This window comes from Mustela lutreola, chromosome 6, assembly GCF_030435805.1.
Source record: "Mustela lutreola isolate mMusLut2 chromosome 6, mMusLut2.pri, whole genome shotgun sequence".
Classification (NCBI taxonomy): Eukaryota; Metazoa; Chordata; class Mammalia; order Carnivora; family Mustelidae; genus Mustela; species Mustela lutreola.
The window spans coordinates 33,714,767-33,729,000 of NC_081295.1; the positions used below are offsets into that span (position 1 = coordinate 33,714,767).

Consider the following 14,234-nt stretch of genomic DNA (forward strand, 5'->3'; position numbering starts at 1 on the left):
GAGTAAATAGAACCAGTCATTTGAGAGTACCTTTTTGTACCTTCAGATCTCCCAACATGTGTCTTCTTTTACTTGACCCCTCAATTTGTTCTTCTGTCATATTGGAAGTGTTACTGTTTCTATCAAAAGCTAGTTCCTTTCTCTCTGTACTGGATCTTGTCTCTTAACTATTCAAGGACTGTATATTTCTTAACTTAAATATCTCTGTTTCCTCACCTCCTATTATTATACCCTCAGCCTATACCTTAAACTTCTGTTTGTGCCATTCCAGAAACTACTCTTGTCAAGGCCATTAGTAACTTCTTTATTGTCAAATCCAAAAACTCTTTCTTCTTCTCATTTTAACCTCTCAGAGCATTCAATCCTGTTGACTAGTTTCCGTTTCCAAAATATTTATTTTGGTATCCATGATGTCTGTTTCTCTTCTTACCTCATAATTTATATTTAATTCCTCTCCTGTTAATATCTAAATATTGGAATAGCAAAGGGCTCACAGTTCTGGATCGTTTTCTCATTTGCATGTATACTCTTTCCTTGGTTGATCTCATCTAGCCTCATAGCTCTAAAAACCATCAGTATGAAAGTAACATCTGAATCACTAAAACAGCTGGTTTTTCCCTCGGGCTCTAGGCCTATATGTCACATTATCTACATAATATCTCCACTTGCTTGGCCTTTTGCACTCTCCCATCTGTTCGTCCCCTAGTCTTTGCCATCTCAAAAGATGGTACCATCAACTCATTTCCTTAAGCCAAAACCTGGGAATCTTCCTAAATTGTTAATTGCTCTCTTACCTTTGTACCTTCGTATGTCTCATCAAAAACAAACCCATTGCCTCTGTTTCTCAATATATCTTTAAAGTTGTGTGCTTAACAGTTTCACATAACTGTCTTCTAAACTTTGAGGTGGCATGAGGAGATGGAAGTAGAAGTAGAAAAAGAGTAGGCAGTTTAATTATCTATGATGGAGTAACTATGCATGTTTGTTAAAAATGTGACACACCACCGAGAACCCCGGTCATTCAACAACTATTTAAAGCTTACTATATGCCACACACCTTCACATTTCCCAACATTTCTGCTTTGTATGTATTTGAACTCGAAATCTACTTTTTTGTTACATTGCAATTGTCACTATTTATTTTCTAACTTGGTCTTCCTGCTTCTATTCTTAACATATATTCATTCTCCATAAATGATCACGAGCAGTATTTTTAAAACAATCCCATTACACCTGTGCTTACAGTCTTCTACTGGCTTCCCAGCATATGTAAAATAAAATCCATACTTCCTACCAAGACTTCCAAAGCCTCAAAGGAAACATGGTCCGTGAATATCTGACTTAATCCTGTAATACCAAACTTACTACTAATTTCTATGTGTCTTCTCTGCCGTGTGTGTGTGTGTGGTTTTGGTTTTTTTTCCCCCCCAAGCTTTTAATGTTTGACTCTTTTTCATTCAGTCATTTAGCCCAAATGCCAACCCTCAAAAAGGTGTTTTCATTCATAGCTTCTGATATATTAATAATCTATATCCTCTACCACTTACTTTGCCGCATCACCCTTTTTTGTTTTGCTTTGCACGGCAGTTACAACTGTTTACATTTATCTTGTTTGTTTCAGTGTCCTCTTTTCCCAGTCTCCTCCAAAGTAGTAATTTCTGTTAGTGCTTGTACCCTGTCTGACATATCTATTGCTCTCTGCGTAATACCTTAGAATAGTGCCTGGTTTACATAGTAAGCTTTAAATAAATAATTGTTGAGTGCTTCAGTGGTGCAACTTTTTAACAAACATGCATGATTGTTTCATCATAGTAGTTTGATTACTGACTACATTTTTTTTTTCACTTCTCATTCCTGTTGTCATTTCCTAAGGGGTTAAAATGCTTGTACTCTGCTAGTCTGTTGGTTTTTAAAAGAACAACTCCTATTCCTAAAGAGAATTTGACCTAATACTTAAGGATGACCCAAGTCCTCTGGATTTGTGTACATCTTAATTATTAGTTCATTTTTACTACTTCATTCTAGTTTGGGTTTCTTTCACATTCCCTTTCACATTCTCCCATTTTCACACTGGGTTTCCTACCATTCAGTTATGAAACAACTATGTAATTTTTTTAAAGTTTTTTTTTTGTTTGTGTGTTGTTGTTGTTTTTGTTAGTTTTTGTAATCTCTATACCTGAGATGGGGCTTGAGCTTATGACCCTGAGATCAAGAGTTGCATGCTTTTCTGACTAAGCCAGCCAGACACCCCACAACTATTGTAACCTTTAAATAATCGTGTTAAAAGTCACGTTGAGTTATGTAGTTCCTGTTATCTGAGTATGTGAGTCGTCTCTAAAGGAAATTTTTAGAAATATACCTTATCCTGATTAGACCTTTTGGTCTGAAAATGAGAGTGGGTATAATTTGGTGATATATGTTCATACTCTTTAAAAGCAGGTTATCCAGTGCAGTATCAAGTAATAATACTCATGTTGCGAGAGCCCATTTACTTTCCCACAATTTCAGTTTATTTTTTAGGACAGTATACTAGAAGAACAATTACGAATGCATCTTCACTGTTGTTTGACGCTTTGTGACTTCTGGGAGCCAAACATTGCAATCGTCACCATTCTATGGGAATATTTTAGTAAGAACTTGGTAAGTCAATAGAGTATGAATTTTTTCCGGGAATTTGAAGAATTCGTATATATGTGAGGAATGTTTTTATGGTTTAATTAAGAATAGTTATTTGTAGAGCATTGACATAAGGGAATGGGCATTTGTGTCCTTTTCTCTTGAGAGAGAGTAAGCAAAGTAGCCAAAATTGTACTAGAAAGATATTTTTTAAATTCTCATTTATTAACATTGTCTAACAATTACTGATTGCTTGCAACACATTGAAAAGTTAATACTATCCTGAATGAGACATAGTCTTGGCATTTGAGTTGCTTATAGGCTAGTGGGCAGATACCCATACATTATGGGGGGAAAACTTCCATTACTGTGGAAGGCCAAAGCACAGAGTATTTGACCCAATGTATAAACTTGTGGAGACTTTGGGATGTTGTAATTTTTTAACTGAGGAGTGCATGGAATTTACAAGTAAGAAGAAAAGAGCATTCAGGTAAAAGGAACATTATTACGAACAAGTGTATGAACACATAAAAACATGATCTTTTCCTACCATGTCCAATAGTTCTGAATGATAGGTTTCAGATGACTATGGAGAGAACATATAGGAAAAGTTGGTACACAGGCTAGTCAGGGGCCAGATTATGTGCATGTTGAGTTTTGATTTATTCTGGAGACAAAGGATACCAAGGATGTGACATTTTAGGTATGTGTGTGAGAAAGTTTTTTCTGAAAATTGGTGCCAATTAGGAGTCCAGTATAAAAATACATGCTAATAATGCAGTGAATGATTAAAATAGGGTTTAGAAAGGAGAGGCTAAATTAGGAAAATAAACATCTTACATGTAGATTTATAGAATTTAGTTACCTTTTATGTATTGGGAGAAGAGAAAGATTTTGGAATGTTCGGTTTCTAGGTAAATAGTGAACTCAATCAAGATAGAAAAAGGAAATGAGAGATTTATAAGTAAATTACTAATTTAGGTTTATACATAATGGAGCTTATGAAAAATGAGAAAAATACCTTTTTTTGAAGCATGATTTCAGGCTGATTAGAGAAATGACCCATTCTAGGTCTGAGGTAACATGTATAATATGAGTCTATAGTGTCTCGTCATATCTGAAAGCAGGAAATATCAAAGTAAGCTGGAGTCCTGTCAAAAGGACACAGGAGCCGATTTGAGGGAGCTCCCATTGCCCTCATGCTGGGTAGATTTGAGCATAAGAAAGAATAATAAGAATAATGACTGCTGTGGATTAAAACCTATCAAATACATTTAAATCCTTGAGTATATGACACATTTAGAAAAATTACTATTCTTAAAAAAATGCTCATTATTCTGAAAATTGTAAATAAAAGATAAATATAAACTATATTTTAGAGTAACCAAATTTCTAAGGAGCTAACTGAGAAGTAATGATAGAATTAGAACTATTTGTACACCTGATGAACTAAGGTATCTGGGCAGTGATCATCAGTGACGGCTAAAACTGTTCAGTGAAAGTTTGGTGGGGATGACTCAGATGAATAGATCAGGTTGACAACACGCCCAGTCTTAACATTACAAAAGGAATGACACAACTTATGTCTCTCTTTCCTAAATTGGAAAAGGCAGTGCCCAGTAGCACCAATGGAAGATTCTTATCAAAAAATTCCACTTGCGTGACTGTGATCAGTCCTCTAGATACAGCTACCAATTTACAGAAGAGAGAGGGGATAAAAGAATACATTACAAGACACTAGGGAGATATAAGCAGCTAAATCGAGATTGGAGACAATTCTACACAATAAATGACCTGATGTAAAAATAAATGGTATGACATAAATGCTGGGAAACTTCGAGAATAGAAGAGATGAAAGAATTCTTATTTACTCAGACTTGAAACTTTATTAATGTATTTATTTATTTGCTTTTAGAATAGTTCTTTCAGCATCTCTTGGCTTCCTTTGAAAGGCCTTACATATATCATTAAGTCACCCTTGTCAATGCTAGAAATGGTGAAGACCTGCTGTTGTGATAAACAAGATAATGACCTGTATAAATCCAGCAGTAGTTTCACCATTTTCCTTTGCATTTTGGCAAAAGTTGTTAAGAAAGCAATGAAGAACAATGGCCCTCATCCTTGGAAACAAATCAAAGGAAGGTATGCACATGTCTTTCTTTGTCATGAATGTTCACTGTGGAGAAGCATTAGTTACTGTTGGTATTTTTTTAGTTAACTTGTGTTTGGAAGTCTTTGTGGTTTATACATTTAAAATGTATTTCTTAATGTATACAGGACAACAAAACATGTAGCCTTTGGATCCTGCCAATCTGTAATAGGAGCAAACTTAATATCTATAACTTGTAGAGGATTTGAATTTATTTATCTCATCTGTCCTGAAGATTGAAATCCCATATATTAAATTCAGGGCTACCAGAGAATGTTTTTCTTGCCAAAATTAATTATAATGTTATTATATAACTTAATGCATAAAGTTCATTGAAAATTATAAAAGTAGAAAACATCTCCATATCATACATTGGCAGGTAATGGAGTTAACCTATAAAATTTGGTGTTCTTTGAGTCTAGCGGTCCCATAGGCTCTGCTCTCTATGAAAACTAACCAGAGGATAGTGGATGAAATAACTTGATTGTTCTCATTTGGGGAGTATGTAAAACAAACTTTTGGTCATATTCATCTTTTCCCTCTTTTTGGAGAGTTTTGCTTGTTAAGTGGGTATGAATTTTAATTGTCTTCCCTTATTCTACTTCATTAGCCCTTTTCTACCTCTCTTTGTACCATTTGCTTATATGATTGATGGGAGCTCTTGCAGAAGAGTAAGAAAACTTTGATATTCTAGATAGGGACTTCTCAGAAATCACTAAATGAAGTTCCTATTTGATTCCCATATACTGATTGCAAGATTATAGTGATAACAGTAGGACTGTTTTTAGAGTATACTTTTCTTTTAATGGTAACTTCTTTGTTAAGCCTCTGAAAATTATGTGGCTCAAATAGGTTTTTCTTTGGTTCTATGTGCCAGTTTGTTTTTTGTTTTCTTTTTAAAGATTTTATTTATGTATTTGACAGACAGAGATCACAAGTAGGCAGAGAGGCAGGCAGAGAGAGAGGAGGAAGTAGGCTCCCTGCTGAGCAGAGAGCCTGATGACATGGGGCTCTATTCCAGGACCCTGGGATCAGGACCTGAGCTGAAGGCAGAGGCTTTAACCCGCTGAGCCACCCAGGTACCCCATGGTTTGTTTTTGAATCTTAAATCATTTTGTGAAAGACATGATATTCAGAACTTTATCTAAAACAAATCACTGGAATGTTTACAGTAAAATTCTTTTTTTCTAATTCTGATCCTTTAATCGGTGAGAGAAAAGTATGTCACCTAGTAAATTATATTAAAACAGGAGATTTTTAAACGGTTAGTCTTGGACATTTAAACACTAACCATTTTGGGAGCGCCTGGGTGGCTCAGTGGGTTAAGCCTCTGCCTTCAGCTCAGGTCATGGTCTCAGGGTCCTGGGATCGAGCCCCACATCGGGCTCTCTGCTCAGCTGGGAGCCTGCTTCCCCCTCTCTCTCTGCCAGCCTCTCTGCCTACTTATGATGTCTCTCTCTCTCTGTGTCAAATAAATAAATAAATAATCGTTTTAAAACATAAAAATAAAAAAATAAACACTAACCATTTTTTCTTTATGGGTAGGTAAAAATATTTCCCAGCACTTTGAATTGTCTTAGATATAACTATAACAAGGGTAGGTCTTTGTGACGGGTAGAGGAAAAAAGAGTTTAAGGAAAATTGTATAAAATTGCCCTGTTAAGATTTCTTTAGAGCACATCAAATTGTACTGAAAGGAGCATTTTATTTGTCAATAAAAATTTAAAAAGAAAGGTGATTAAGAGTCTAAAATAAAAGGATAAGCCATGTACTATATAAAAAGAACATTTCTACTGTCCTGTGGAGAAGACCACTCAATCCTTTGATTTAATCAAATGTGGTTGCTGCATCACTGAGAAATTTAGAGCTATGGGCATTCTGTGAGTCTGTTTTCAAAGTAGAAAAAGTGACATGGCAGCAGCATAATGAAGAATAAGCTAAATTAAAGTAATGAAACTGTCATGAGTATTGAATGAAATGTTATTCTAAATGATTGATACTGATGAATGAAAATTTTATACAAGGAATTTTTTTATGTTTTGCAGAATATATTCTAAATTCCATCAAAAAAGAATGGAAGAACTGACAGAAGTTGGTCTTCAGAACTTCTTCAACCTTTTTCTACTGTTAGCAGCTGTGGCAGAGGTGGAAGATGTAGCAAGTCATGTTTTAGACCTCCTAAATTTCCTTAAGCCTTCCTCTGTAACATCTTCCATCATTTGGAAGGGTCAAGTGGCATTCCTCTTGATGTATACCCAGAAAAATCTGGACATTGGTGTTTTGGCTGAGAAATTTTCAGGTGCTTTCCGAGAGAAGGCGAAGGAATTCTTGGTATCTAAGAACGATGAAATGGGACAAAGAAAGACTCTCTGGATACTTCTCTCCATCTATATTGATGGTGTTCAAGAAGTGTTTGAGACTAGCCATTGCTTGTATCCGTCACATGAAAAACTGCTTAATGATGGATTTAGTATGCTTCTGAGAGCTTGTCAAGAATCTGAACTTAGGACAGTACTGAGCTTTCTACAAGCTGTTCTGGCCAGAATCAGGTATGTTTTTCAATAATATACTAATTCATTGATTTATTTTATGTCATCCCTTATGTTAATTCTACCTTAAAATTTTCCTTTTGACATACTCATGAAATCCAAATGAAGAGAGAGGAGTTGGTTTTACTGCTACAATGGCATAAATCAGTACTTTTCAAACTATTCCTTTGAACAGTAGTTCTTTACAAAGAAAGCTCATGTGCAAACATATACACTTAAATGAGCACCTCCAGTGCAGTCCCACAACAACGCTTCTTCACCCTGCCTTCCCTTCCTACCTCTCCTAAGAGAGTATTATTACCCAGAGGAATGTTTCAGATATTCTAACCAAGACCATGAGCTCAAACCTGAGGTGGCTTCTACTGAAACATGCATTTTGGACTCATAAGAAGATTATGACCACATTGTGCCATTTATAAAAAAAAAAAAAAAGGTAAGTTTCTCTAAATTATTTTGCTGCAGAGCTGTAGCCTCAACTGCTTAAAATACATTCAGCTGAAACTATTCTGAGACGAAAATAAGACTGTTGTATTTATAACACCAGTCACCCATATAAAACTTAATGTTTTCAGAGCCACTTAAGATGGATATACCCAGACCCAAATAATAATGGGAAAGTATAGTAGTTATGATATTCATTGCTTTTAAGGCCCTTTTCCCATATGTTTTATCTTTGGAGTACATGTTCTTAAGAAGTTAGGTATTACCACTCAGTGTAGTTAGTCACTATCTCTGAAAAGTTGTGTAAAAGTTATGTGTGAAAATACGATTTTTTTGAAACCATGTCTAAAGTTAAGGAAGAGATTGTTTCCCTCTTTGTAATACCACTTTACAAAAAGTAGTATCTGGTTATCAAAGGTAATTAAGTTGACAAATTTTTTAAGTTTGGAGAATTTATTCATTACTAATCTTAATAATTTACTTAGTTTGCTTTTTGTTGGACTGTGCATTCATACTGATCAATCCGTAGGTTTTCATTCTTCATTAGGTATTTTGTCATTTTTAGTATTTGCCTGCCCCCATCAGTTTAAGTTCTAAAGGTTTAGCCAAAAAAATAAATAAAATAAAATATTTTAAAATAATATAAAAAGTAAAGGTTTAGCCAAAGTTCTTGATCAGATAATCATCCCTTTATCCCCCAGAGTGAGGCATATAAAAGCAAGAATTTTAAAGCTCTGAAATTTTGAGATAGATGGATAGATACATAAGTAAATGAATAACCAACAGCATTAGAAGACACTTCTACAAATTATGGATCTTTTCTGTGAACCACATTTGTTTTTAGTCTAGTAGATTTTATTAACAGATACTATACTTTCCCAAGTATTCATTTTGTTAAATTTTTAAATAAATGTTAATAGTATTTCTCCATGTTTCTTGGGCAAAATTAGAAATTTCTATATTCTGGGACCACTTTTTTTGTTTATTTATATTTATCTGAATATACAGAATAAGAAGAAAGGAGGGACCTGGTGTACATCATGCATATTATGGAGCTATAGCCCCTAAGATTTTTGGGTAGAGGGGTAGAAACTGAAGCCGGGAGTGTGGGCATCCTGGGAAGAGGCAGTCATGGAAACCAAGGGGGAGAATCCATATATTTTTCTGCCTATTACACTGAAAATGCACATTTCCTTTTAAACACCTTTATGATTTTATTGCTTTTTACCTAGGGTTTTGTTTGTTTTGTTTTGTTTTTTAAAAACAAGGATTCATATCCTACAAACACTATTGTAATTTTTGAGTGAGAAGTTATGGGGAATCTTTTTTGGTTGTTAATTTTTTTTTTTTTTAATTCCAAGTGCTATATATTTTCATCATTAAAAAATGTAAATAAGGTATAAGGTGACAAGTAAAAGTTTCTTTTCCCCACCTTTACTTCTTTATTCTCTAGTTTGGTTGTTCGCAACAAGAGGTGAGTTTCTCACCCAGGGGACATTTGGCACTGTATGGGGAACTTTTTGATTGTAATAGCTTGGTCAGGCACTGCTACTGGCAACTGCTGCTAAACATCTTACAAAGCACAGGGTACCTTCGCCACAAAGAATTATCTGGTCCAACCTCTGAAGTTGAAAACACTGCTTTAGGGGCACGTGGGTGGCTCAGTCAAGCATCTGGCTCATGACTTTGGCTAGGGTAATGATCTCCTCGGTCAAGCCTGGGTCCACACTGGTGCTCAGCAGGGAGTTCATTTGAGAGTCTCTCTCTCCTTCTCCCCAACCCCCATGCATGTGTGGCTGTGTGTGTGTGTTTGTGTGCACACGCACACATGTGCGCACGCACTCAAAAATAAATAAATCTTAAAAAAAAAAAAGAAAAAGAAAACATTGCTTTAGTTTTAGTCCAGAGAAGTATAGTGGTTTCTCATAGGATCTTCCAGATTTTTTCACATAATATTTCCTAGATAGCTTTGTATGTTAGTATATGGAAACCTACCTAACTCCTTTTAATAGCTACTTAATGTTTCATTATGTGGTTGTACCAAACTTTATTTAACCCATACCCTAATAATGGGAAGTTATATTATTTACCATTTTGTTCTTGTAAACATAGATCTATTTAACATCCTCATATGTGCCTTCCCTGTGTACTTGTGGAAGTATATCTTTAGATTAATTCCTAAAAATGAATTGGTGTATGGGCATTTAAATGTGGATAGATATTACCAGATTTCCTACCAAAAAATAATTTTTGCGCCAGTGTTTACTCTTCCCAATAATTTAGGAGAAAGCCTCCGTGTGAAATGGAGCATATTTAGAAAATACTCATTCTCAGATAAGAAATTAAACACAGAAATTTGTTAAAAATGCTCATGGAAACGTGGTAATAGAAGAATAGAACTTATTTTGAGGCTTTAAAATTGGAAATCAAAGTAATAAAAGAAGAATTTCTTTTTCTTTTTTTGTACATTTACTAACTTCTTTTTGTCCTTAAGCTCCTACCTAAAACTATTTTGCTCATTCTTCAAAAATGATAACTAGAAACATGAGAATAACTCTTGTATCCTTTTTTTAAACTCTTGTATTCTTAAAAGATGTACAATTTACAAATACTATCTCATTTATTTCTTTGCCAACCTTGTCATCCCTGTTTAGAGATGAAGAAATGGAAACATGGAGACTTTGTGATTTACTGAAATAAATTTCAGTATCACCACTCAGACCCTACCCGACCATTGCTACCTTCCTACACTATCTTTGTAATAGTTTGCAAATAACTAAACAGAAACTAACCATACACTGTGTCTTTTATAAATCAACAGGCAATTAAATAAATGACACCTGCAAACTATTATCCTAAAAGTGTTACCACTATTCATATATACTTCTGTGTGCTTTTACCCTTTATTTTTGCTAATTAAAAAAAGGGTAGTTGCTTTCTAGTTACTTTTTATTTATTTTACAAGTTAATGTATTTTTAACTAAGTCATCAGTTGGAAAAAATGAATCACAAAGAGGTGTGGAGACATGTAAATTGTGTTTTATTTACACCAGTTTATCTTCGATCTGTTATCAGCATCCTTTCAGCCATCTAAATTTCACTTCTTAAAATAAAAATAAATTTTTGTTCTTTAAATTCAATTTAGTAAAATCCTTCAGCATTAAAGCCAAAGCCGTTTCAGAATTTTGGAAAAATTCTGCTTGCAAGTATCTTGTAAAGTATGAGGCATCTTTGTTAATCATGGGCATCACTAATTTCTAATGAAGAGAAATACAAAAGTAGGAATCAAGAGGACATATTAAAGATTGTCAGTTACATAAGGTGAAAGCAAGTTTACATTTATATGAGAAGTTTCTTTTAACTAGATTTCGTATGGGTTTGTAGTTTGCTGTCATCTGGAGCAGGGGTAAGGAGTGTGTTATTGATCTGTAGGGCTAAGTTATGGGGAAAAAACACCGAAGTTCTGGTAACATTTACTTGCACAAATATTTAGTTTTAGTTTTGTTTTATGCTGCTCAGCTATAATTAAAAATAGTTGCTATAAGTGAATGTCTAATCATATATCATTTCTGTTGCCATAATTATAGAGCATTTTAAACAGAAGTATGAGAAGTATGAATCAGAATGGTGGGAGGTCTTCATTAATGATGTCCTCGTGTAGGCACTGCCATCTCTTACATACCTGAAGCTTGCCTAGTAATTTACACACAGTTCTTCGATAAAACTGATTACAATATAGAACAAGAGGGACTGGGACTTGGCTGGTTTTGTTTTATTTCATCAGACTTGGGGCTTCCAAGGCAGATACTGTCAAGACAAACTGGCTGTTGGTTTGGGATCTTTTGGGGAAGAACCCCAGAGATCATTCAGGATTGTTACCTTTAAAAAAAAAGAAGGAAGGAAAGCAGAGAGGAGAAACACAAGAAAAAGTCCTTTAGATATTTGATCATAGAGATGTGTTCCTAATTTCTTAACCCCAAATCTGAAACTTCTTTGAGGATCTTTTCATAGGAGCCTCTAGGTATGCTATAAAATTAGTATTACTTTTATAATACTATTAAAAAGTTCAAAAATGTTTTGGATAGTTGATAAAGACTAAAGCATAGGCTTCCCCACTCTTTTAAGAACAAAGCTAAATTCTTCGAATTTTGGTTTAGATAAGGAAGATGGGTTACATAGATTGGTGATATCTATTCCTGGCTGCATCCCTGACAAGAAAAAGAATGAAATACTTTACCTTAGCAATCTCTTCTGTTTTCAAACTCAGGTGGGAATAAGGTACCAGTCCTTGCATAAATGTGTGTGTAAGATGTGTGCGTGTGTATGTTGAGCTGGATAATAGTTTTATAACTATGACAGAGAAATTATAGGTAGGAAGGAACTAAGATCACTGATTAAAGGGAGAAGCAGCTCCCTCTAGGCTGTTAAGAAATAATAACTTCATATGCCACTTTCTGCTAACTGGAGCTGATGGCTCACCAGAGCATTCTTTATTGCTGATTAAGTAGCATTATGAAAATACTGACTTGGTTATGTTAACTAAATGCCTCCATGTTTAAAACTTCAAATGTCAAACAGTTTTAGCAGTCATCTTTAACATTTCATATTACCTTTCCGGAATCACATTTCTAGTTTTCACTTGCTGTTATTTGAGGTTAATATAAAAATGGCAGCTTTCATTTGTGGAGTTAGGTGTAGCCAAAAGCTTTTCTTTAATTATATCCATTCATGCTGCTATAGTTAAGGGTCTGTCAGCATTTCCATTATAAGCCTCCATTTTCAGGTTTTTATAACACAGCTATGAAAATTAGCTCTGGGCAAGAACTTGACATACAAGGCCTCATGAGATTCTGCCTATTCCCATCCCCCTTTTTCATTTTTACTGAAGTAAGGGTGAGTGATTTCAAAATGCCTTTTGGCATCTGCAAATATCATTTGGAGTTTAAAAAGAAACAATAAATTTTCAGGCTTTGTACCTGTTTGTTCTACCACTTAACGGAGGTTGTGGACTTGTGAATTTAAGCCAAATGGATATTGATCAACTGACATCCTATTTTGTATTAAACAAGGAGCCGGTTTCAAAAGAACTCTAAAAGGCAGTTGAAAACTTGCCTAAAATGTTAAATATTGAGACTGTGAAATAACTCAGAAAGAATGATTGGCTTCTTTTTGATATTCTATGTGCTGAAGCACAACTCCTTAAAAGATTAAGACTATTTTTTCCTGGCTTCAAAATACATTTTGAAAATACATGTATTTTTAAATGTCTTCTCTTTTCCAATGAAGAGTTTTAAATTTTAAATTTTTAAAGAGTTTTAAAATTTAAAGTTTAAAATTTTAAATGTCTACTCTTTTCCAATGAAGAGTTCATCCTCTTATTATGTATCAGTTTTGACATTTGGGATGGGGATGTGTATGGTCATGCACATGCACAGAACTGTATTTATTATTCCCCACAAATATTCTTCTTGCTGAATTGTTCTAGTTACCTTAACTTCTATTAGTGTGGTTATCATTTAGACTAAAGAAAAAAAAAATTTTTTTTTTAAAGATTTTATTTATTTATTTGACAGACAAAGATTACAAGTAGACAGAGAACCAGGCAGAGAGAGAGGAAGGGAAGCAGACTCCCTGCTGAGCAGAGAGCCTGATGCGGGGCTCCATTCCAGGACACTGGGATCATGACCTGCGCAGAAGGAGAGGCTTTTACCCACTGAGCCACCCAGGCGCCCCTAAAGAAAAATTTTTTTAAATCTTCAGTGAGACAATTGAGGGTTTTCTATGTAGAGAAAGAGGTAGTATGAGAGGAAATGCTCTTGTGAGGGACTGCTGTATGCCAAAAACTTTACATGATTTTTCAGGAAAAATAGAAAGGATGCTTTTGACAACATGTAAGCCTCTCCCTCCTTTTGTGATGGGGTGTTCTGTTAGTATGAATGGGTTACAGCTTGTATGTATGATTTGATGTGATTTGATTTTTTCTAAATTTTTGGCAGTGTTCTAATAATTTGGGAGAGGGTACACATGAGTATGTTTCCTAGAAAGCTGTATTTCCAGGTTTTATTTGAGAAAATAGTCCTATTCCTCACGAAAAGTGATCCATCTACCAGTTTTGGTTGCTTCGGAGAAAGCATAAGCATCTCTAAGGGAAATTAGTATAAGTCTTAATATTTTGAGAATATATAAAATGTTGAAGATTTCTATTATTAAATTTTTATCTCTTTCAACTGAGATTTTACATGTATACTTGAATTATTATTTTGACCTTATTTGCTGTTTAATAGGCTTGAATTTTCCATATTAAATATTTTATAAGTTCATGCAGTTATATAAGCTCCTTTACTAACTTGGGAATGTTTGTGCACTTTTTTTGTATTTTTCTAAAACTTAGGTTGTCTACTTAATTTTTCATATGTAGGAATTAATGTTTGGGTCATTTAGTTTCCAACTAGCTCTGTTACATACACATGAATTCTCCT

General features: G+C 34.4%; 1 protein-coding gene across 2 annotated transcripts in view; it reads left to right on the forward strand.

Annotated features, from left to right (window-relative positions):
* Window positions 1-14,234, forward strand: part of MMS22L (MMS22 like, DNA repair protein) — a 134,095-nt gene that overhangs the window by 44,259 nt on the left and 75,602 nt on the right. For both annotated transcript variants that reach the window (XR_009354541.1, XM_059177030.1), the window contains exons 12-14: window positions 2,521-2,640; window positions 4,532-4,758; window positions 6,811-7,314. Coding sequence is in view for 1 of the 2 variants with exons in the window: in XM_059177030.1 (XP_059033013.1) it covers window positions 2,521-2,640; window positions 4,532-4,758; window positions 6,811-7,314 (851 nt within the window). In the remaining variant the exon portion in view is untranslated. The remainder of the gene's footprint in view (window positions 1-2,520; window positions 2,641-4,531; window positions 4,759-6,810; window positions 7,315-14,234) is intronic.